Genomic DNA, 26,471 nt, shown 5'->3' on the forward strand with positions numbered 1-26,471 from the left:
AACCAAAGTATTAAACAATTTATCCTGAATACTTAAGCTATTTTATTTCGATTTGTTACTTTTAAGACCAGAATAATTTCCAGTTTTGTTTTCAAAGAGTGAACTTTGTACGAGTTGGATTACTTCCAAATATTTCTTGTTTACTCATTTTGTGGTAAATAGTTTCATAAATCTCTTCTTCCGTTTATGAATGATGAAATACTTTACAACCATAGTCATGTTCATTGAGGGTGGTAGATGTCAGTGTGTTTAGTTAAGTGGGAGTTAAAAACAGATCCTGTCAAAAACGCTTGAACCCTGCGAAAGAGGGCGCAGTAAAAGTGCTTAGAACGCGTATAACATTAACATATGATAATAAAACCTTAACTGTGTGGAGTCATATGCTCTGTATAAAACATCGTACACCCATACACAAACTAGTCAATATAAACAGGATTACGTGAGGTTAAGGAGTTTGATTGATGATTTCCATGGTCTTGGCATTGTGGAAAAGTAGTTTCATCCCACTATTGTTCGTGCAAAAACAAACACATGTATTTTAAACACAGTTATCACATTGAAAGGAATCAAGAAACATCGCATATACTGAAATTATACCCTTATTATTATATATAAACTCTATCTACATTTGTCATATAAAAACTGTTTTATTACAATGACTTTACTCATTTCTTTAAAGCCGTAAAGTATTAACGTTATCTTTATACAAAAACTACATAAGAATATAGCTACGACTTAGTACTCGGTAATACTGAATTATTTATAACTTGTGTAATCTTTTCGAGAAAGTTGTTGAAAATTCATCAACATTTTCTTGGGATTTTTCCAACATCAGACCGGATGCCAGCTGTCAGATTATTAAACATACTTGACATTATTCCACTTTCTATTATGTCCAATTTTTCTCTATATTATGTCGTATCCTTTCCCCCACTTTAGTTAAATATATTTTATTTTTCATTCTACTGTAAAATAGCTTCATTTCTGAAAGGCTCTTGTGTAAAACATGATAAACTGCTAAGCAAATTGGATTAGCTAATGAAAGGTTATTTCGCGTTACTTAGATTTTGAGTTATACAATTATTAATAATTCAGAGTTACTAAGCACAAGTTTGTACGACTTGAATTTCCATACATACGATTCCTAAAGAGTAGTACAATATTGTATGACGTCATTCACAAGTAAACACCAGTAGAAACGTATACGAACACTTACTGTAAGTTTTCACTGTGATTAATATTCTACGATCTTTGTCGTATCATAAAAGTAGGATTTTATGTTAGCATTGAATGATATTTTGACCGAATCAGTTTTTGCACATGGTGATTTGGATGAATAAGGGAAGAGGAGAGAGAAGTACAGTTCAGCATCACCCAAATATTGTCAAGGTCGTGACTGCTGAGAATAGTGCCAGTCTTGACAGATACTGTCAACACTGAGTGTTAGTATAACACTGAAGTTTAAAATGAGTGAGTAAACCTGACGTGAAAATGGTTCATAACAGAATCTCTCAGTAAAACCCCTACAGGATGGAATGTAGACCTGACCTGTCCTTTGGTAGAACTTCCGTTTACCATTATTAGCTTTATTTATTTTGTCCTCGTTGTCTTCTGTAAAAAAAAGAACCTTCCAAAAACAAACAAACAACAACAAAGTGGAAAATCTTAATGAGAGTAGTTAAAGTTGTAAAAGCACCTTCTAACTTTTCATTTTCATAAGACCAGTCATTTCATCAAATAATAATAAAAAACAATTGTTTTAATTTTGTTTAAAAAACTTATGTTTTCACCAACAACTAAAACTACACTTGTTGTGAAGAATCAATAAAATATCGCTGTAATTATACCAAAGCTTTATAGGTCAATGAACTATTTAATCACAAAATTAAAATTTTCGAATAACTTGAATCGTTCATTGAACTCACCTGCATTATTAGTTGGTTTAAATTAATGAATAAACTCACTATCGCAAAAAAAGGGTAAATATAAACAAATGTTTTTTCTAATGTTACATATAAAAATCATCCCGGCTGAGCCCCCAATTTATAATTACGTATTACGATTTAAAATAGCCTAAAACTAAGTTAAATTGTAATTTAGATTTAACAATTAATTAAATGTCGATATGTATCAAATTTATAATGTTTGCCAACAAGATTGATTCACACAGTTTCTTTCTTAATACAAATCATTTAATATGCAAAAAATGATACAATTTATAATAACAGTTATTGCAAATAATGATTTACATACAAAAATATAAACCAGCAAACAATACTGAGTCTTCTATCTGGTCTGAAAATGGATATTTTATCGACGGTTCGCTATGAACAAATTAATTCTGAGTTGATATAGGTACAATTCATTTAACGGGGAGCAAGCTAGCTCTTCGCTTATCACAAGTGAGTTTTTCCACCGCTGATGTTGTATAATTTACTGCCCCCCAGTGGCACAGTGTTATGTCTGCAGACTTGCACACTAAAACCCGGATTTCGATACCTGTGGTGGGCAGAGCACAGATAGCTTATTGTGTAGCTACAAACAGTATAATTTCTTTGAAAAATATTACCATCCGATGTTAATCCTCTGAAGTTAAACGATCTGTAAGGTTCGAAATCAATGAAAATACCTGTTCAAATATCTGTAGTTTTCCGATTAATAAGCGTTAATCACAGTTATAGCTTCCGAGGTTTATAGTATACTAACTGTAGCAAGCCAATAATATATACTGTATCTCTGCGTGTTGTAATGGCTTCCTTTTATAATCATTACGTGGGATTCAAGAAATTTCAACTACAGCAACAGTACTGCCAATCATTAGTATTTACATTCACAATATAGTACGTTGTAGATTCTTACGCTTGAGAATGTTCTAAAATTTTAGTGAATAGGCAGGAATTTCGTAGTACGCATTTAACAGTATAAGTTACATGCATTTCTGAATACATTTATTGAACTGAAACACACGTCGATATTAAAATAAATGTATTATAATAATAAATCTGTTATAGAATAAAATGAATTCAGACAGACTTGAACACGAGCGAACATGTCTTAACTTTCACAAGAGAAACTGTTTGGTTTTTAACAAAACATTCCGACTTTTAGTTACTTTTTTCTATGACTTATGACTGTTAGAGCAAATACAAAACATTGGTGTAAGAAAAAAAACATATCGTACTGTTATGCCAGAGGTCAACGTCACTATATTACTTATAAACTCTACAATTATCTTTGTTAACACCCATCATGGAAGCGATAATACAGTAACAGCTAAATACTTATAAACCTTTACAGAGTATCATTGTGTCATATATAACCTTTATGGAATTTAAAGGATTAACATAAGTTTAAGACCTTTCACGTTAATTAACTGAATGGAGATACTTATAATATATATATATATACAGAGAGAGAGGGATATAATACAGCAGGTTTTCAACTTTCACATTCTTACGTTCACCTTTACGTCACTTTGTTAAAATCTGCCATAATTGCGCTTCGTCTCTTCTGTCCATCAATATTTAGATTGTATTTTCCCATCAGGAATGGACTCCTACAAATGTAAGCATAACAAGTTTCTGTTTATTACTATAAACAATAATACAGAGATTTAGAATTAGGTTTTGTTTCTTACTGGACACATATTACTTTCTTCCTTCGCTTCTTTCCATTTACATTCTCCTCTCACACACACACACATCTCCCGGTTTTTTCCCTTTTTGATGGAAGTCCTGTCTTTTACATTCGTTTCTCAAACCCATACCGAACAGGTTTCTTTCTTGTTAACCTTGCACTTGTGTATTGTAATTGTACACTGATTTATAACGTTTCACAATCATATGGGATCTTGTTGTCTCTATACTACTGATCTTAGAATGGTGTCTGCTCACTCTAATAATTTCATCATGACTAAGAGCATAATAGCCACAAGTCGACCTCTTCCTCACCTTTCTTATCCCCAACTGATGTTCCTCAAACCTAGTTTCGTTACATACACAGCGTTTGACAATCCTAAAATATAGAACTTTAATCGATTTTGCATACTTTGCCTAAAAATGGAATTTCCTGGATTTGGTTAGATTTTCTTGATGTAATCGAATGTTTACAACCATCTAGTTGTTATACAGAAACCATAAAAAATGTCAAAATGGTAGACATTTAACCCTATAATAAAACTTTTTTTGCATGCTATTTATTTTCAATGTTTTATTTATTAAATATATATTTTATTCTTACAGACTGGCTTTATAAACACAGTGTAACCTTTGATGACATGGTCAGTAACGTTGAAATTCTGGACGTTTCTCGGTGGCCAGTAAGTTCTGGTTTTAATTATTAAATCTACATGTAGTAAGAGAAAATGTGAAAATTTGTAACAGTGTTATTATTTTAAAATAAGAAATATTCGGTTTTTGAACTTATTATTTGCTATTTTTTAATGTTTTATTAATTTGACTTGTATTCATATTTATAATTTTATAAAAATACGTATTTCCTAGTGGTTATAAAAGGGACTATTTTATTCACATATAATTGTCTTTCTTCTTAGAAACTGTATTCATTTTTTACATAGTTTGGAATGAACGAAGTATTTGGCGAGTTTCAAAGTGATTCCATTGTTTAATAACATATTTAATTGTGACTTTTTTGTTTACTTTTGATATAAAGTACATCTAAATTTCCACCTCTTTTCATATACTGTTAGTTTCGCGGTAAAGGTAAATCTACAGAAAACTTTTGTTTCGCCAAGTTTTTAACTCACGTGGTCAAAAGACAAAACACGATTGTCTCGATTTGGTTCACCGCTTGAGAGCGGCAGGTTACGTCTCAGTTACTAATCCTATACGTAAAATAAAATCTTAATACATAACTGATCAGTACAAACACTTTTATTCGTAAAAAATGTAAAAATTGGTCACAAATAAGTTGCAGTATTAAGATTATGGGGGGGGGATTTGGCGCAAAGCTACACGAGGGGTATCTGTGCTACAGTGTTAATAATAGAGGTTTAACGTTTACTTTTCTTTCACGAATTTATCCAGAATTTCCTTCCTCTTGGTACTTTAAAATAGTGTTGAAAGAGCAGTTACAGCATTGCTTTATTAAACCATACCAAAATATACTGTTAAACGATATTTTGTTTATCGTCTCAGATTTTAAGTATGAAGGTAGTGTGTTATTATATTATTCTAATAATATAATATTAGAAAGTTAAAAAATAGACGCAAGGGTCATTATTTTGTTCAATGTTGTACTTTTAATATAATTTTCAGATGACTTATATTACTTCAACGTTTTATAAGAGTGTAAGTCAACAATAATATTTTATACATCTGTGTTTGTTTAAACGTGTCGTTGTTTCTTAGAATGATTCTATGCCAGAAGAGGAAGTACGTTGGGCTGACGCCTGCCTGTTGATTTACAGTATTTGTGATCGAGACAGTTTCAACAAGGCCCATGATACTCTCGATTTGGTTCACCGCTTGAGGGCGCCAAGTTACGTCCCAGTTGTGTTAGTAGCAAATAAAAAAGACTTGGAGCACTGTCGACAGGTGTCTTCTGAAGATGGCAGTGAACTTGCCAGTCAGTATGGTTGCAAATTTTATGAAGTATCGGCTGCCGATTCTTATGTTGAAGTTTCTACTGCTTTTCAAAACTTAATTCGCGAAGCAAGGACATTGCATCTTCAACGTTCTTTACCTCGCCAAAGAAAGCTCAGTATTGTAACTATGTCCAAAATGTTTGGGGCTATGTTTGGTAAAACTTCTCCCAAAGTTGTCGTCAAAAATAAACATCCATCTTTCTCTTTGTAAGTTGATTTTTAAATTAATATTGAGTGGTTAGGTTTGTTTTCAAATGAGCTACACGGCTGAAGCTAGTTCGCGAAACTATCCCTGTACAGCTTGATAAAAACAACAACTCCAGTTTTGCTATTTATTTATTAAATACTACAAAACTTTAATCTTTCTCTCAAGTACAGAAGAAAAATGAAGAATCTAATACCGGAACAAACTGATATTTATTAAAGAGGAAACTGAAATGTAGCTATAAAGAAACATTATATTCACCATTAAAAATATTAGATTATAATTGGTCAAAATAAGTGTTAACTTAAATATTCTTGTAATTATTGTTCACGTTATATAACAGCATGTCTGTCTCTGTGGTGTTGGTAGAATCCCAACAAATAGGTTTCCTCCCAACTTTAATTTATCGAGACAGCACAATTATTTATCCTAGCCTACTCTCTCTCTCTCTCAATATATATATATATATATATATATACAGGAACATTTCTTTCTATCTGTTCTACTACGAAATGTCCAGTAAAAAAGTGTAGATTGAAGTTACGTAATGTATATCTCTCTCTGTGTACTTATGTGTCCATTCACAAATACAGTAAATCATGTATGTACAGTAAAAATTTTATTATCCGGTAAATGCTGGATTTGAGCAATGCCGGATACGCAAATATTCTGATTACGAAAGCATTTCCATTATGATATTTTATATGAAATACTTTGACACCTCATGAATTTTCTAAAATTCAGCATTTCTACATCTTTATAACGATAACAGGTTTAAACAATAGTAAATTCAGTAAAGAAACTTAACTTTAGAATGTAGGAAATATTTACAGCCTAACAACTGAAAGAACATGAACAAAACCACAGCAGCGCCACTAAGTGATAGCATCGGTTCAGTACAATAGCATCTTTAAATGAGCTTCGAGAGCGTTCAGACACATTCCGGATGGAACTGTGTTGAAAGCCGGTTCCAACAGTGAGCATGTGTATTTGGAGATATTGAAACTTACGATTACAAGAACTGTTCGGGTGTGTAGATACCGTATAACAAAGATTTTATTAAAAAAACAAATAGAAAAGGTGGCAGATCCCACCAGGAGAATACATGCATTAAAAATACAAAAATAAAACATAAATCCCTTTCACTCTAATGAAGTAACTATGTGATGCACGATCATACGAAGTATATACATAACCAGTTACAGTTTTTACAATAATGAAAGACTTATACACATACACAACACTTAGATCGCTGGCGCTCCTCCCCCAAATGGCTTAGCGACAAGCCTCATAAAGTTAAAATCCGGATTTCAATACCTGTGGTCGGCACAGCACATATAAACCATTGCGCTTGACACTGAATAAATAGACCAATCGCTTGGTGTTTCTCAATAACTCAGGTTTAACGGTAAAGAAGGTTTTTTACATTTATATCAATAATATAATAATGAACAAAGTGTGTTTCAATTAGAAAATCGATAGTGGTTACTTATGTATGTGCATATCAATACCGATGGGTTAACGATTTATTTATTATTTTTACAGTTAAAAAACAGATGTATTTGGGTAATATTAAAATTGATGATAAAGGTATAGAATCGTGTTTGTTGATTGTGAAATTGTTTTGATTTTATTAATAAGGTTTTACAATTTTCTTCTGTTAATATCATGCACGTGTTTTATTATCGCGATATTTTATTCAGAACAACTGTGGTCGTTTTTATTCGTATGCTTCGCAGACATGAGAAGTTTTGTTTTGGTGTTTTTTCAACATGGTGTTCAAATTACACACTATTTCATCAAAGTAAACACCAAGCAATTGTTACATTGTATTTTATAATGTCTCCTGCTAGGAGCAGCTTGTTATACAATTATCTTAATACGTGTTTAATTTTCAATTTAGGGTTGAAAATGAATCTAGTCGTTACGTTAAAGACATACTTATGTGGTAATCGTCTCAATCGCCTCTAAGTTATGTGAACATTTTCTATAGACAGGATAATACCGGTGGTTAGGTTCCTTCATTTTGTGGTGTTTTCTGGGAGTGTATGTTTGATACGTATACAATGTTTGTTTTTTAAAAAAATAATAGTTAACAGCTTGTGTAAATGCTGTGATAGAGAATTAGTTTATATACCTTAATGTTAGCTTTTTTATCAATATTTTCTGCTCTGAAAATCAAAAATAAACCGCCAAAACACACGTATAGATACGTCCTCTCGATTCTTCAATTTAAATACGTCGGCATATTATTGATTTAATAATAAAAACCTCCTTTACCGTTGAAATAAAAATTCTTGAGAATGGCCGTATCAGCAACTAATACGTCGTACCTTTTAAAATAAGTCTTCCTTCTTATAAAAGCTGTGACTTGTCAACATAGTTAAAAACCAATAAGTAAGTTCAAACAAAATTATCTTTATGATATATCTTTGAAGTATTTGAAGAGAACTGGCTCAAAGAGTGTGTGTTTTCGTATAGCAAAGCCACATCGGGCGAGCTGCTATGTCAACCGAGGGGAATCGAACCCCTGATTTGAGCATTGTAAATCCGAAGACTTACCGTTACCCCACCAGGGGACGTGGCTCAAAAAATGGTATTATTCTATCAACCAAAAGCCTGTCTGTCTTCAGTGCTATTCTACACTATTTTTATTGTATGGTTTATGAAACGGTTTGTTTGTTTTTAATTTCGCGCAAAGCTACACTAGGGTTGTCTGTGCTAACCGTCCCTAATCTGGCAGTGTAAGACTAGAGGGAAGGAAGCTAGTCATCACCATCTAATCTCAACTCTTGGACTACTCTTTTACCAACGAATAGTGGGATAAACTGTCACATTATAACGCCCTCACGGTTGAAAGGGCGAGCATGTTTGGTGCGACGGGGATTCGAAGCCGCAACCCTAAGAATACAAGTCGAGCGCCTTAACTGGCCATGCCGGGCCGCGTCATGTTGTAGACATGAAAACATAACTAAACATTTCGATGTTTGTTAGAAATTCCCAAACGTTTTGGTTTTTTTAAATTACCAATCTATATGTACTGAAGTGCAGCACAATAAAGTCGACTAAGATTCACCTATCGAGTGTAGGCACTGGGACACATTAACGTACAAATCAGTATTTACTTACTATATAGTAATGTTCTTCTGTACAGTTTTAGCTGTTTTAACTTGGTTTTCCTATCAATCCTCTTTTATGAATCAATAAAATTATTAATTTTTCAGTCAGTTGTTGAATTTTTTCTCTAAGAATGTAAAAAAAATACAAAACTAATTTCTACAATACTAAAAGTTATAACAGCCAAGAAACTCATTTCAGGTGTTTTAAACTGTAATAAAAGGATTAAAACTGATTTACTGCTATTGCATAACTGATATTACTTTAAAGCATCAGTAATTTAATATATTACTGTTTTAATAGCATGATTACTTACAGTTTTCTCTAATTACTCAAGTGTTAAAAAAGAAAGTTGCACACACGTACTCTGAACGTTTTTTGTTTAAAAAAAAACATATCGAATATTCGTATCATTTTATGGGCTCGGCATGGCCAGATGGTTAAGGCGATCGACTCGTAATCCGAGGGTCACAGGTTCGAATCCCCATCACACCAAACATGCTCGCCCTTTCAGCCATAGGGGTGTTATAATGTGACAGTCAATCCCACTATTCGTGGTAAAAAGGTAGCCCAAGAGTTGGTGGTGGGTAGTGATGACTAGCTGCCTTCCCTCTAATCTTACACTGCAATATTAGGAATGGCTAGCGCAGATAGCCCTCGTGTAGCTTTGCGAGATATTCAAAAACAAATATCTTTAAATCATACTGATCCACGTGCAAACTTCCATAAACGTTCTTCGCTCATACGTTTTACAAGAGAAAAGTATAATTTATCTTATGTACATAGGTATTTTGTGCATTAACTAATCAGTTAGTACTTACATGTTGAAAGTATCAGTGGAATCGAAATGAAAGCAAGTCTTGTGCGAAGGCTATTGAATAATCAATCTCACGTGTTTTTATTCTATATACAGAATAAGATACTTTCAACACAGCTAATATTCATAACCTTTGTATTACCCTGAAAATTCCAATAACATTTCTTCATTTGTGTATGAAATTCCAAAAGGAAATTATTATTTATTATTTTTTATGTTATTAATAATTACTTGTATGTCTATAAATAACATAAAAATAAAATGTTTAATATCGGCAAGATTATCTCATATTGTTGTTTTTGTTTTTTGAATTTCGCGCATAGCTACTCGAGGGTTATATGCGTTAGCCGTCCCTAATTTAGCAGTTTAAGGCTAGAGGGAAGGCAGCTAGTCATCATCACCCACTGCCAACTCTTGGGCTACTCTTTTACCAACGAATAGTGGGATTGACCGTAACATTATAACGCACCCACGGCTGAATGGGCGAGCATGTTCGGTGCGAACGGGATTTGAACCCGCGACCTTCAGATTACGAGTCGAACGCCTTAACACACTTGGCCATGCCGGGCCGTCTCTCATATTGTAGCAATACACAAACTACGAGGCAGGATAAATTTGTTACAATTGTATTTAAGTTTACAGTAAAAACAATCACTGTTTTTTCCCCATTACTTTTATCACATAGTTGGTTTAGTTTGAATTTCGAACAAATCTACACGAAAGCTATCTGTGCTAGCGACCCTTAATTTAACAATGATAAACTAGACACAGAACACAGTTATTAACATCACCTTTCATCAACTCTTGGAATACCCTTTTACCCACGGCTGAGTATGTTCGGTTGAAACGTACAAGATCGTTGTATTTATAACGCCCTAGGAAGTGAAGCCCGCGAGATGAATACTGGGAGCCGTGGGAGCGTTATGAAATGACGGTCAATCCCACTATTCTTTAGTAAAAAAAAGTAGCCCAAGAGTTGGCGGTGGGTGGTAATGACTAGCTGCCTTCCTTCTAGCCTTACACTGCTAAATTAGGGACGGCTAGCGCAGATAGCCCTCGTGTAGCTTTACGCGAAATTCAAACCAAACAAGTATCATTTTATGAGAATTACCAATACAGCAATTAATACCTTTAGTTCAGTCTGATAAGATTTAATGTCTTTTTGCTCAACTCTGATAAGCTACAGTTGCGTAGGTAGCAAGAAATCCATTTTCGTTTAGCCAAGATAATACAATTTTCTAATATAGCAAAAAATACCTTTTCATTTATTCTTGATAAGTGATAATTACGTATATAAGAAGAAATATTTTCAGTCCAGCTATAATAAAAAATAATTGTGTAACATTTGGTTCAGTCCTGATGTTGAGAAGATGTGAAACATTGTTATTATATCATTCATATCTGATGTTGACGAGTTTTGAAACATCACTAAGTTTTCACTAACATATAAAAAAATCGTACTTGAAAGAAATGCTTTAAAAATCTTTATCATTGGTACAGATGGAGTATCTTATGCTTAATAATTGGAATGGTTGAATTTAAACTATCAAACTGTCCACTGTAATAAAAGACAAGCTTTTTATAAAACCCTCAAAATATATTTAGTTTCAACATGTTTAATATAAGCCAATTTTTTTTCTGAAGTTCCTCTAAAACAAACTTCAGGTCAGATCTAGTTACTTAAGCATTAATGAAGAGAAGCCTTTTTATCTAGTTTTGACACTCATTGTAAGTTTTCAATAACTGAAAAAAAGCAGCCATATTAAAGAGTGCTACAAATGTTACTATGGCTGGTGATATTTTTATCAGAAATCTTGTCGTCGTTAATAACAATTTTAAGTAAAAACCTCTTACAACTGGAATATTTTCAAGTTGAACATAAGCCTATATATATAATTACCATGATATAAAGGTTTCTAAAGCATTTTTTACTTTCAATACATTCAATATCACGTACCTAACATTCGTAGTTATAACAAACAACTACAGCTGATGTGATGAATCAATATCAGTCGTAATAAGTGATGCAGCAGCATACAACTAGAGTGTACAGATTTTGATTAATTTAATCGATATGAGACCAAATGTATGGTTACCTTCACTTTCAACCATCTACCATTTGGTTGGCATTGCACTTGCTCTCACAGGAAAGAACATATGACTAACCAATATGCACTATAATATATTCATAGAGGCTTTTCCATAGTGGGAAGCCTAACAATCAAGAATAAACTATGACAATTAGTGGGTAAAAATTTACAGTTTATTAAGTTGTAAAATAAAATAGTTTAATGTTTGTTGAAAATTGCCCCAATTCCTTCGGTGATAGAAATTTCATGACTTTATCATATACGCTAGATTTGGAACAATATGATATATTTGCGATATAGCCAGTCTCTCAAGCCCAAAATTTGCATATCATGAAAAATATTTGGAAATTCTAAAGTACATCCATCCTTATTCAGACGTTCCAAATTGTAGGACTAGTTGTGAATATTTTACAAATGATAATACGATTTGTTTGTTTGTTTTGGAGCAAAGCCAAATTGGGCTATATGTTGTGTCCACACCATGGGGAATCGAAACACAGGTTTTAGTGTTTCAAGTTTGTAGACTTACTGCTGCCCCACTAGGGGACCAATAAAGTAAATATTCAAAAGCATATAATTTTGAGTTGCTACAAGTCTATACAAAATGCCACTTTCTTAAAAATGAAACAGGTACATGTCAAATAGATGGGAAATGATTGGTCTGTTGTTACTTGTATGAACATTATACTAACTTTCCTAAATGGCATACTTTTTTAATATGGCCACCCATAATCTATTACATTTTTTAATCCTGACCAAACTTTTAACACTTCTTTCCAGAGGACTGGAAGCTATGCCTACACTTTTTTTCTATAAGAAGACTGGTTGTAACATTGCTATATGATCATACAATTTTATCAATTAATAAGGTTACAAATTAAGAAATGTGCATCCTGGTCCTGAGTAGAAGTGTTTACAAAAGTCTCAAATGAGTGAGGTATCTTGTAAAACAATTAACTTCTCAGGAGTAATGAAATCTTGATGAATTTTGGATTGTGTCTCTATGTAAAGCTAGTTAGTTACACTTCTCATTGGTAAACAAGTAGGAATGATGTAATAAATTCATTTGTAAATCCACTGAAACTGTTAGATACTGTAATTTTTATTTTGAATATTTTTACACATAAAATCCTTTTACAGCCATCCTTTCTTATTAAATGATATGTTCATTTATGTAACCCAGGAAACAGTTTATCAATAGAATTATCAATGGATTTCTTATAGTTTTCTAAGTTGAAAGAAATGACAGCTTTTCCGCCTTTAATTTTCCACAGCTATTTTAGTCTGGTTCACATGAGGGGAAAGAAAAGTCTTTCATTATATTGAGTAAATATATATATATATATATATATATATGGCTAATAAAACCCACACTTCACAAAGTGAAATCAACAATAAACTCATTTGCTAAATCAACACAATGAACTGGAACTACAAAAAGATTTCTTATATATATAGACTACTTAGACAAAGCTGTATGTACAATTACAAATAAAAGGACCAGTTTACATCTCTTGAAGAGTAGAATATCTAGCAACAATCCTTTGATTAACAGTTTCCCTCCAGACAACGTAATCTGAAGATATCTCACATACATGTATTTTCTCTTTTACTATGATGTTCACTGCAAGACATATAGTGTAGACCTACTGATGAAAATCAAACAAGCATTCATAAAGTTTTGCAAACTCAGGAAATGATCTACATTTTTTTCTTCTTCTGAAGCACCACATTAATAATTGACACTTTCTATGGAACAACTGGTATTCCCATAATTGTCAGCTATTTTTATCTTCTTTAGGATGATGGGTGGCAGATGGATTAGTTGGTAAAATGGACTTAGAATGGACAATCTACAATCTTGAGGATATGCAGCTTCCATCGAAGAAAGAAGAAACTCAGTATTTGACCATCATCTTGTAATTATGCAAAATTAAACTGTTTAATATTCTAAGTTCATTTAGATTATAATTCCAGCTAAAAACCAATGATGTGTTACTCATATGCTGCAAATCAGAAACACTTTTACTTCATAAATGTTAACACTGGCTCCTAATGTTTTATTTGTTAACACCTACCACCTACTCCTGATGTTTTAATTGTTAACACCTACCACCTACTCCTGATGTTTTAAATGTTAACATCTACTGTTAATGTTTTAATTGTTAACACCTACCACCTACTCCTGATCATTTGATGTTTTAAATGTTAACATCTACTGTTAATGTTTTAATTGTTAACACCTACCACCTACTCCTGATCATTTAACATCTAAACAATGATGACAAACAATAAGTACAAAATGGTTAGTTTTACCAGTATTGTTTGTCTTGGTATGAAAACTTAAAAAAACTTTACAAACTGACACAAATTTTAAATTAACATAAATTTCAAGCTTAATACTTCAATGGAACATTTATACAAGGTTAATGAAACATCTGCTGTTTAAATAAGTTGTCTGCTAGTTGGCCCAACAAGTTTTATCACAAATGTCTGATACAGCAGCAAAATGTGGTAACATTTTCAATATCTTGTGTAGGAGGCAGTATGGATATGCAGTGAATTACTACACAACATATAAACAACCCAAAAACATACTTGTGGATAAAGAACATGAAATGTCTCTATATTACATGGTACTTTAAATAAAACAAATAAAAACTAACTTACTTGTGGCATGACAAGGGTTTTGCTAGTGAAGTGTGATTACAATAAATTATATTTAAGAAATATAGTAGAAGAAAATATTTTTATTGGCTACAGGTTTTTACAATATTTGTAATTTTACTAGAAGTTAAACAATTATTTGAGACTGAAAAACAATATTATATATGTGTATTAGGTTCAGGTGCTTCTTTTAACCAGACTGGACATTAATTAACCAACTCTGTGATGCACTGAGAGAAAATAATTTCTAAAACATAGACCAAACATTCCCTATCATTTACTTAATAGCTCCATTGAATATATAAATAGCTTATTAACTTTTTAAACTCACAAAACTTTTTGTATATTTTACCAGAATTATTTTCATGATGTCCTAATAATTATCACCATGTCTTATAAAACTTCTGGTCTATTTATAAAAAATGGATAACAACATGGTTTGGGTTAGATTTTAATCAAAGATACATAAATGTTATCAGACTGTGTGACCATCTGATAAGTAAATCAGGACTTTCAGCTGGATGTTGAGAGCATATACTCAGGTTTAAGGAGTTACTTTACTCTGACATACTTAAATATATTTTTAAAATTGATCATCAGACCCAGCAATTCTGAGTTTCATTTACCAGTTTTTTCTCCTTGTTACACAAAATACCCTGAAAATAATTATTCCATGAAATATAACCCAAAAATCAATTTATGTGCATCAAGTTTTCCTTGGCTATACTAATCTGACAGTTTCTGTAACTCTTTCTCAATTCATAAAAAGTATAACTCCAGATTAATTTATAGCAATGCTTGTGTACAATTTTCCTTGGTCACATTAATCTGAAAGCTTCCATAACTTTGTTCCAGTTCATAAAAATATTTCTCGTTGTCGTTCAGCACTCAAATATAAAAATATATTTTTATTGAGAATAAACCATCTGTCCTGGTGATTATTACAATACTCTAAGGCCTAAAACATACCTTGTATGATTTTGCATCAATGACAAGGATCATAATTATATAATGTTGAGAACAAGCCTTCTGTTCTTCAACCTATTCTGGAATAATTTTTCATGTTCAGCTTAATACAGCACTGTTAGAGTTTCGGCCATACATTGCTTCGATATCAGACTTGTAAAAGTTCTGAATGACTTTCCGACGAAGCTTGAAAGCAGCTGTGACTAGACCAGAGTCTGGAGTCCATTCCTCTGTTACAAGTTTAATCTTTGTAGGAATCTCCACACGCTGCAAGAGGGCTAAATGTCAGAAAAAGTTATGGTTAAATTTTGAATGTTGGTGAAGCAAGAAAAGGAATTAAAACAAAAATTTTTCTAATAATAAATAAAATTATGAATATAAAAAACAACAAAAATATATTATTTGTGTATTGTTAAAGGTTTTGGAGAAACTTCATAGCTTCATTTCTTATATTCAATACAAAATCCTTCTTTAACCAGGATAAAAAAAATACAATCAGTAACAAAATATGATGAGATTGTTCAGAAAAATCCACTGATGACAAAAATAATTGAACAAAATTAAACCAGTTTTTTACCATGTTGTTAAATTACAGATCTTCTGAATGATTTGAGTAGGTTAAAACTGTTCTATAAAAAAAGTACTGGTTCCTTCAAATGAATCAGATTTTTTCTTTAAAACAAGCAACAAATGAAAGAAACATAAGTTAACTAACAAGAAATTCACTCTTTCACTTTAATCTGAAGTTACCTTTCTTTGCATGATCAACTAAAGCTTTCTGAAAAGCAGAAAATACTTCAGTGTCTTGACACATTTCTGAAAACACTAGGTGGTCTTTATGTAATGTCTTAGCCAGTTGTTGCAGCTGTTTTGCATTAGGTACAGCTAAAGCTACTAAGTATGTCTCAAAGCTGTCTCCATACACACAGATATTGTCCAGGAGTGAGCAAGTTTTCAGTTCTGCCTCCACTTTCCCCAAAGACACATACTCACCCTGCTGGAGCTTGACTAAGTCCTTTTTTCTGTCTATATAATTAATTTAAAAAAATTAAAAAAGATAAGTTTTTACAACACAATTTTTTTAATACCAGTATATGAGAGTATAGTCACTTCAGTCATTATTCATTCTATTGTTGATTACAATCTGACCCCTATTTTTCAAATTTCTATGATAGTACATCTCTGTTCAAAATTATGTGCAAAAGCAATTCCTAATTCTGAACTGATGCTGCAAAAGGCAGCTAGTCACTTCTTGGACAGCTCTTTCCTAATTCAATAGTGGGATTTGACCATCATTCTTATATTGTACTTGAATAACAAATAAAATTAATTAACTAACAAATGTCAAGCAAAATAAGCACTGTATATATTAACTTCACAGTGCATGGCAATAATACTGTAAAAAAAAACCAAAAACATTTGCAATGAATACTTATTACTTAACTTTAAAAATCCAATTTCAGTTGACAAAACATGAATTACTACAAGCCTTTAACTAAAACAAATACAAATAACAAACATAATGTACGAAACAAAATCTTAATAGTTTAAGTGATGAAAGTAAAATAGAAGAATTATATATACTGTTCAACATCACTTTGTTATTTCAAATGGTTACATCACAATATGTACAGGAAACACCTTTGCAACCTGTATTGATGTACGTCAAGACAATATACTAAATGTAACAAGAAAAAAGTTGCTTTAAATGATACCAATTATGAAGACATAGACATCAAAAGCATTGCTTTTTCTTATATTACAAGTCGTTGAAACATGCAGGTTGGCATACAAGTGTTTTGGTACTTCAAATAACACAAGCACAGATGATATACAAAATTTACAAAAGAAAAACCACATTTTTGATATGATGTTATAATACAAAGTGACAGTAGATAAACTAAATCATTGTTATAGGTATAAACTGAATACAAAGAATGCTAGTTAAAAAAAGAAAACTGCATCAATTGTTTTTGTTTTACCAATGATTTTAATGGTTCCATCTGGGTAGATTTCTCCAATATCTCCAGTGTGAAACCATCTTATACCATCTTCTTCATGGTAGCACTCTCTGGTCAGAGCTTCATTCTTGTAATAACCCTTAGTAACTGTATTCCCTCCAACCATTATTTCTCCTCGAGGATTGGGTTTATCAGTTTTATAATATCCTCCTGTGAGGTTAGAATAAAAATTAAGATTCTTTAATTAATTCAGTAAATAATTTCATTTTACAAACAATGAACACTAAAAAACAAACATAAGTTACCATGAAGTAATTTGTTAGTTCAATTCACACACAGCTATTTGAAAGCTATCTGTGGTAGCTGTTCCTATTTTTTTAAGTAACAGACAAGAGGGAAGACAGCTAGTAAATACCACCAACTGCTAATGGTTGGATTACTCTTTACCAAAAAACAGTGGGTTTGACTACACTTTATAACACCCCGTGGTTGAAAGAGCAAGCACTTTTGGTGACAGGTTTTGATTTCATGACCCTCAAATTGTCAGTTCGTTGCCTGGAACCACCAGACTATGCCAGATCCCCCATAAAACAAGAACAACATGACCAACTTCATTAGTTACCAATTAGCACAATTAACTTTTCTAACTAGGGTAATTATTTTTAAAAGTTTATATTATATTATATATATAGGAACTGTATAGAGGAATAAATACTTATTATATATAGGAACTGTATGGGGAAATAAATTCTTATTATATATATATAGGAAATGTATAGGATAATAAATGCTTATTATACATATAGGAAATGCATAGAAGAATAAATGTTAATTATATATAGGAAATTACAGCTTTGGTTTGTTTTGTTTTGACTTTTGAGAAAAGTTACACAAGGGGTATCAGTGCTAGCCGTTCCTAATTTTGCAGTGTGAGACTAGAGGGAAGGCAGCTAGTCACCACCACCCACTGCCAATTCTTGAGCTACTCTTTTATCAACCAATAGTGTGACTGAACATCATATTACAATGCCCACATAGCTGAAAGGGTGAGCATACTTGGTGTGATAGGGATTCGAACCTGCAACCCTGAGATTATGAGTCAAGTGCCTTAACCACCTGGCCATGAAATGTATAGGAGAATAAATGTTTATTATATACATAAAATGTATAGGAAAATAAATGTTTATTATATACATAAAATGTACAGGAGGATAAATGTTTATTATGTACATAAAATGTATAGGAGGATAAATGTTCATTATATACAAGAAATGTATAGCAGAATAAATGCTTATTATATATAGGAAATGTGTAGGACAATAAATGTTTATTCCATGTGGAGTACCATTTTGACTAAGGTCAGTTCTGGTAACAATAAGAACATTTCAAGTAATAGTCTGAGCAGGGTGATCAGGGGTATAAAGCACCATGTCATGTCACCATATGGTACATTCCTTTAAAAGATCTGTATTGGCTGCTAATTCATCATTTGCATTTTAGACTTTTATAGTCAATTTCTCTATTATACTTCTGTAAATTGAAATAACTACTTTTCTCCTAGACAACTGTAAATATAATCTATCACATTTTTAAAAACTGTAAAATCATTATTTTCTTTCTCATATCCACTGTAAACATATCCTGCATCATGTTTTTAAGATGTAATGATATTAAAATAATTTTATCTGTACTTGGATATATTTCATGTTACACTTGCCTTCTTCCCAGTCATCTAGACATACATAGCATCCCTTGAGTGGAGGTCCTACTCTACCAGTACTATTATCACCAACTAAAGAAATGAAGTAATTTTTTCATTGCTTGTCATTCATAATCTTTTTCATCACCTCCTGACTTCTGCAACACCAATCCTATACGATTTTATCACTATGAAATAATGCATGTTTAGAGTGATACATAATACTAACATTGACATTGTTTTCACCATACTGTTCACTTTTAGTGTGGTTTATACACTAACACCACAACTCTCAGTGTTAAGAACCGAGTAACCATACTGTATAAAATTACTTATTTTGTTAAGTAAAATAAAAGTAAACTCTAAGAGTAATTAGTGGGATTAACTGTATTATTGATGGTGTTTTAGTTTAAAAGTTTTTGGTACAATTCAGTGTTACTGGGCACCATATAACCAATAAAGTTTTGGAACCTCATGAATCACGAATTCTGAGGTTAAAAATACAATAGAGACAACATGTGCTGTTAAAATAATTCAGTGAATATTGAAAACATTAATTCCTGCATGAAAACACAATTATTATCATACTCTTTCATTCAAAATAAGGTAGATCAAGTTAAAACTATCTTAACCTGATATTTTCTCAAATAGCTATGTTATATGTAGGTTATTTGTCACAAAAATCAATATATCACTTATATCTTGATAATAACCTTGAAAAATCTGGACTAGATGCTCAAAACATTTCATCTTTAAAACATGTGTAATAGCAAATACACACAAAAAAACTTACCACCCATGGTAGTTGTTCCTGCTGTGGTCTCTGTCAGGCCATAACCTTGGATAGTTGTGCCTGACAAAGTTGCTCGGATAAATTGATGGGTATCTGGAGACAGTGGGGCTCCTCCACATACTACAGAACGTAGCTGCCCTCCTATCAACTGTCTTACCTTTTTAAAAACAATTCTGAAACATAAAAGTGTAGAAGCATGGAAACTAATACTGGTGAGTTCATTTCCTTTTCTCACTATATAAATAATAATTAGAATATAAATGGAATTCAAACAACAGTTTTAAATGATCAAATTAAATCAAGACATCTGTTTTAATAAAGTAAGTTGAACTATGGAACCCATTCTATATTCAACAATAATGTTTCTTTGTTTGATTTTGTTGCTTGTTTTGCAAAATTACACAAGAGGTATTTTCACTAGCTGTCCCTAAGTTTGCAGCCATAAATTAAAGGGAAGATGAGTAGTCTACATCACCTACTAAGAAATCTTGGGCTACTCTTGCCAGACAAGATAGTGGGACTTGACCATCACTCTGATAAGACACTCAGGTATCCAAACATTTATAATACAATTTTCTTCTTCTTTCTAAGTAATGAGATATAAAACCATTGAAACTCAGATCCACAGAGTTACACATTAACTATTTGGTTGTGCTTGGCCCTCAACAAGAAAAAGGCAGCCCCTTCTATAAATATGGGTCTTCAAAAACCTTATAGTTTTTCTTGGAATATCTCAGTGAAAGTCTAATAAAACTTAGGTGGCTTAATTTACTCAGAATATCACAAGTGGGTAAAAGTAGGAAACCTGAACTTCATCCCACACTTTTTTTCTATAGTAAATGTTTAGATAATGCTTCCTTTATTTTTAATGGATTAAACCTGGGGTTCCCAAACCTTTTCGACCTGCAGAGCTTCACATCAGAAAGAAAAAAAACATTTTGGAGCCTTAATTTAAAAAATACACTAAAAATAGAAACAATTGGTCACTAGCACTAGATACTTAATTATTCAAAATTTTCTGTTTTCAAAATTTATTTCTGTAAAAGTACAGTGCACTTATTTATTTATTAGTGGCTTGGATGGGCTTGTTTTTGTTCACAAAGTAGTTCAGTTGTAAGTGCAAATCATCTTCAATATTTAGCCTGTTTCTTAATTTGGTCTTTGTAGCTGTATACAGTGAAAATGTTTGCTCACAAAGATCATAGCCATATGAATCCAAAATTGTGTAATTTCTTCCTGCTGAAATTTTGTTTATAGAGTGTAATCAGTTGAAATTTCTACATGCTGTTCTTTCTCTTTCAAAGGCAAATTGTTGGTATTTCCAAAGTCAACAAAGGGATTCTGAATTCATAGTAATTTTTCTAAATGAGGAGGAAGGTACTCCCCAGTTGTTGTAAACAAATCAGATATGTGCTGCAAGACTGAAACTTTTGCATTTTCACTTAAAAACCACTAAGATTTTCGAAGCAATCAAGTTCTTCCATAAGTATACATTTATCCTAAAGTTTTAGCTTATGATGAAGTGCTTCCATTTTACTCTGAGCCTTGAAGTATGTTACCCTGGTTCCCTGCATTGTAGCATTCACTTCATTTAGACAGGCAAATACATCCAAAAGGTAAGTTACTTTTTGTATCCACCATTTGTCCCTTAATTTGTATGTAAGTTCAAATTGACATTCAGATAAAAGGAAGCCTATCTTCTTACACAGTTCATAAAACCAAGCAAGCACTTTTCCCCGAGAAAGCCATCAGACTTCAGTATGAAGCAGCAAATTTTTATGCAAACTGCCCATGTCCTCATAGAGTAAACTGAAGATCCTCGCATCAAGTGGTCTTTATTTTATAAAATTAACTATTTTTATGACATCATCCAATACCTCTTTTAAGTCTTCTGACATTCATTTCATTACAAGTGCATGACGATGAAGACAACAGTGGATACTTTCAATGTCCAGGTTTTTCTTTTTTATGCATGCCACTGTGCCTGAAAAGTTTCCAACCATAGCTGCAGCACCATCAGTGCAAATACTTGAGCAAAGCTGCCATTGGATCTCACATTTTTCCATAAATAAATTGATCAGTTTAAATATTTTTTTCATCTGTTCTTTGACAAGGCAAAGGTTTCCAAATTGGTATGTCTTCTTCAAAACTAGCTTTGTGAATATAGGGAACAACATATGCAACATCACATAACCTGCAACATCTGCTGATTCATCCATCTGAAGCAAAAAAGTTTGACTTGCTTTTACTCACACTATAAGCACCATTAAGCAATTTTCTGACATAACCTTGATTCTTGGAAAAACCGAGTTGTCAGAAAGTGGCACAGAGTTAATGTTTTTAAGAAATTTCTCATTAATTGTGCACTGTACCAAATCTTTGTGCATGGTTTTATCAAATCTTCTGCAGTTGTGTGAGCTTCACCTGCTTTTGCAATATGGTAACTAATACAATATGAAGCAATAAGAGCACCTTTCTTGTCCTGATTAAAAATGAACAAAATGTAGTTTTTCTTGCATTTAACTGCAAACACTTTCTTTTGAGATATTTGTAAGTTGGATTATTTTAATTGGGAGTGCTTGGTTTCTAGATGCTGTTTTAACTTTGCTAGATGCAAACTACTGCTACCCAACACTGTTTCACATTCCCCACACAACCCACTAGGCCCATCTTCATTTCCTGTCCATGTAAAACCATATTCAATAAAACTTTCACCATACTTTCTTTTCTTTCTTGTTTCGGTACTTCTTGCATCACTCTGCATTGAAGTGCTTGCACACAACGATAACACCGATGAATTCGTATTAAGCTTAGGACGAGGAAGATTTATTATTGATATTCAGCCACTTATCAATTATGATGGTAACAACTAATAACTAATTTGTTTATAAACATATTCTTATAACTTTGGCACTTCAAAAGTATTTTCACAGACACAAAATAGCTTCTTAATGAAAAGTTGTTCAAGCACTTGAGCTTTATCATTATACAATGACATGTTGACTTAAGATCAGTGTTGCCATAACAAAGTCAGAAATAGATTTGTGGAAAAAAGGCTAGACTGCTAGAATAATTGATTTGTTTGTTTTGAATTTCACGCAAAGCTACACAAGGGCTATCTGCACTAGCCATCCCTAATTTAGCAGCGTAAGACCATAAACTCTTTTATCAATGAATATTGGAATTGACCATCACATTATAATGCCCCCATGACTGAGAGGGTGAGCATGTTTGATGTGATGGGGATTCAAACCCTCGACCCTTGAATTATGAGTTCAATGCCTTAACCACCTGGCCATGCCAGGCATTAATAGAATAATATATTTTTCTAAAGGCTCAGGGTAACCTATTATTTTTACAATTTTTTTAACAGAAAATTTTGAGTCAAGTAACAAAATATTAAGCCAAATCTGATGTGCATCTAAATCTCAATCGAAATGAAACATGATGTTACAGAGGCTTATGATGTCATAGAGCTCATTGATACCAAGTTTGTCTAATTCAACTACAACAAGTCTAACCTAACCTAACAATTATCAATTATAATTGTCATAAATATATTTATACTGCATATAACTATACTTTGAAATGAAACAACTGATACTGCATCTAACTGGATCACAATGTTTCAAATGTGGACAGGTTTCAGCTGGGACTTCATGTTTCATTTCATTTGAGATTTAGCTGCTAACCCAGATCTACGAAAATTAATAGGCTATCTTGCATCTCCAATGATGCATTCGATTTTGAGATGGTGCCATATCTACTAGCAACCAGTGGTGCTGATGTTGGAGTTAACTGAGATTGTATTCACACTTTTGCTGCAAGAACTTCCCCTAAGCTAAATAAAATCATCTGGCATTAGGCAGAATAAACTATTAAAATGCCCAATACATGATAAATGTGTTATATTAAAAATATATTTTACTTTTTTGTACAGCATTATCTGATTCAATTTTATAGTTTTAGGAAAAAATATTAACATTCTAAAATTTCCTCGTAGAGCCCCAGATAACTATGGCAGAGCCCAAGGGCTCCATGGAGCATAGTTTGATATGCCCTAAGAGTATTTGTTAAAAATAAATAAGAAGCAGTTAAGAACAATAACAATATAATAAAATAAAATTAATGTATAATCCACCAGTCATAATTACTTGTAAAGAACAAAATACAAAACCTCTTCTAAGCTTTAAAAAAACACTTTCCAATTTTTCCAGTTTTCTTTCACACATGCCACATTTTCAGTATATTATATATCAAAATATTAATTTCATGAGACTGTGATTTTCAATAAAATTATTTTTTTTACTATTTCACTATAATGAAAAACTGGTCTCAATGTAACTGCTGTTTTTACATTTTCCAAAGCATTGAAGATTCAGTGTAACAACTTTTATTACTCATTTTAAAATTAAAAGGTACATTTTCCTACTATAAAAGAAGCATTTCTTAAGTTAATTCTTTTTGAGGTGTTAAATCCTATTCTATTTTGTGGTGTAGATGCATCAGAGGTTGAAGGAATACAACCAAAAAACATTTCACAATTAAAAAGATCTATGATAACTTTTTACTGTAATTTATCTAAGAGTCCTTTTCTTTGTGTAGTAATAATGAAGGTAAATTACATGGGATATTCCAATTATCACAATAATTGCAATACAAAATAAAATTACTAATAACCACAAAACTCTACACTTATAACATTAATAGCTGGTGGAGTGAACTGTGTATATCATTAAATCTTGGTATTTTAAAGACTTAAACATAATGTAAGTTATATAGGTTCTACCTCTGAGGTATTAACAACATGTACATAAGATTATGCAAATTTGAAATCTATGACACAAGTATTACAAGATATGCATTATACAGCTGTAACATACAAAACAGACACAAAGTTTAAATTATCACCCAAGACTGATGATAAACAAGAGTTATGAACAAAGGAAAATATATTAATTAATAGACTTAAACTGTGATCACATGAACAAAAATTTGCAGTTTGCCTGTTTATGAAGTCAATATAGTTTCCAAGTGCTGACAAATCTTCAAATTATTTCCAAAAAAGCACATATATTTCTCCAATGCTCATATTTCTCTGAGCTCATAAACTTGATTCTTCTGAACGTTCTTTTACTATCACAGTAGGTACAAAAAATAAAGGTTCATTACCACTTTTGTTTTTTTTCTTTCATATCTGCAAAATTGTTAAATATCATTAAAACCACAAATATTAGAGATATATAGCATCCATTAAACCAATGGCTTTATCAACTTTTAAACCATTTTGTTTGCTTGTAGTTAAGCACAAAGTTGCACAATGGGCTATCTTTGCTGTGCACATCACAGATACCAAATCCGACATCTAGTATTAAGTCTGTAGACATATTGCTGTGCGACTGGAAGAGAGGTTTTAAACCATTTACTTGATCATTTGTGCTTCTCCTGATTTCTAAATCCTTTTCACATAGACGTAACTGGATGTATTCCAGAGTTCAGCATCAAAGTACACCTGGCTACAACTAAAACACAACACCAAATAAACCTAACAGAAATAATCTGAACACGACATGCACAGAAGATTTACATGTACTAACTGACATTTAATTTCTACACAATTATCTTTTTCTAACTTTCATCTCTGATCATCCTAAATCCATCCAAGGTTGATCCTGTGCTGGATTAAAAATTAGAAGTGACTTTCTGTAACAGTATCTGCTTATGATATTGTAGCCTACTTTACTTTCTTCTTTAATTCCAGTCTAATGATCCACTTTTTTGACTGGTCAGCTACACAACAAATATGAATTTGAATTCAGTCTAAATATGACGCTTTCAGACAAATTTATTTCTATCCTGCAGGGGTTATTGTCTTGTAAAGGTTAGAATTTGCTTTAGAAGTCTCATCTTTGTTTCCTGATTGTAATTTTCATTGAAATAAAACTACAGGTTATTTTAAGTAGCACTTTGCTGAATATAGTTCAGTTGTTTAACTGTTTTGTTTTTTTAATTGTAATTGCATTGCAATAGTCTGCCACTTTCTTTTATTCATTTTTCAGACAATAAACTATTTTATCTTTATTTTGGCTATAATCAAAACCTTCTCTTTCTTATTACACAACCACAAATCACTAGGCCTATTTTTCCACATATTAAGTCCTCATATCTCTAACTGATATATAGATCAGGTAACTATGTGCTTCTTGAATTATCATTACTTTTACTTTATCTACAGACATTCTGTGGTTAGGGTTTTTTTAATTCCACAAAGCTAACATGTCTGAAACTTCAATAAAACTTTCTTTAGTTTTGAAACATATTTCTTTTCCTCATTATATATGATATTTTCTCTGCAATTATAATAACCATTTCTTTAGTTTGGGAATATATTTCTTTTCATTATTATGCATGATATTTTCTCAGAAACTTTAACATTCATTTCTTCAGTTTTTGGAATATTATTTTTCTTGTAATGCACAATATTTGTCTACAACTTTAATAATCATTCCCTTAGTTTGGGAAATTTCTTTTCACCTTTATGTATGCAAATT

General features: G+C 32.0%; 2 protein-coding genes across 12 annotated transcripts in view; one reads left to right on the plus strand and one right to left on the minus strand.

Annotated features, from left to right (window-relative positions):
• Nucleotides 1–15,423, plus strand: part of LOC143236611 (ras-related and estrogen-regulated growth inhibitor-like) — a 31,212-nt gene extending 15,789 nt beyond the window's left edge. Inside the window, exons 3-5 of the mRNA XM_076474932.1 lie at nt 4,242–4,318; nt 5,370–5,812; nt 13,636–15,423. Of these exons, the coding sequence (XP_076331047.1) occupies nt 4,242–4,318; nt 5,370–5,812; nt 13,636–13,666 (551 nt within the window). The 3' untranslated portion in view covers nt 13,667–15,423. The remainder of the gene's footprint in view (nt 1–4,241; nt 4,319–5,369; nt 5,813–13,635) is intronic.
• The window catches only part of LOC143236609 (fatty acid CoA ligase Acsl3-like), a 93,538-nt gene continuing 79,985 nt past the window's right edge, over nt 12,919–26,471 (minus strand). For 9 of the 11 annotated variants that reach the window (XM_076474921.1, XM_076474924.1, XM_076474925.1 and 6 more), the window contains 6 exons: nt 19,921–20,093; nt 19,146–19,220; nt 17,450–17,638; nt 16,218–16,493; nt 14,078–15,745; nt 12,919–14,006 (listed from right to left, as the gene is read on the minus strand). In XM_076474921.1, coding sequence (XP_076331036.1) covers nt 15,567–15,745; nt 16,218–16,493; nt 17,450–17,638; nt 19,146–19,220; nt 19,921–20,093 — 892 coding nt within the window. In that variant the 3' untranslated portion in view covers nt 12,919–14,006; nt 14,078–15,566. The remainder of the gene's footprint in view (nt 14,007–14,077; nt 15,746–16,217; nt 16,494–17,449; nt 17,639–19,145; nt 19,221–19,920; nt 20,094–26,471) is intronic. The other 2 variants (XM_076474922.1, XM_076474927.1) reach the window with 2 other exon arrangements.

The sequence above is a fragment of the Tachypleus tridentatus genome, chromosome 13 (assembly GCF_004210375.1).
Source record: "Tachypleus tridentatus isolate NWPU-2018 chromosome 13, ASM421037v1, whole genome shotgun sequence".
Taxonomy (NCBI): domain Eukaryota; kingdom Metazoa; phylum Arthropoda; class Merostomata; order Xiphosura; family Limulidae; genus Tachypleus; species Tachypleus tridentatus.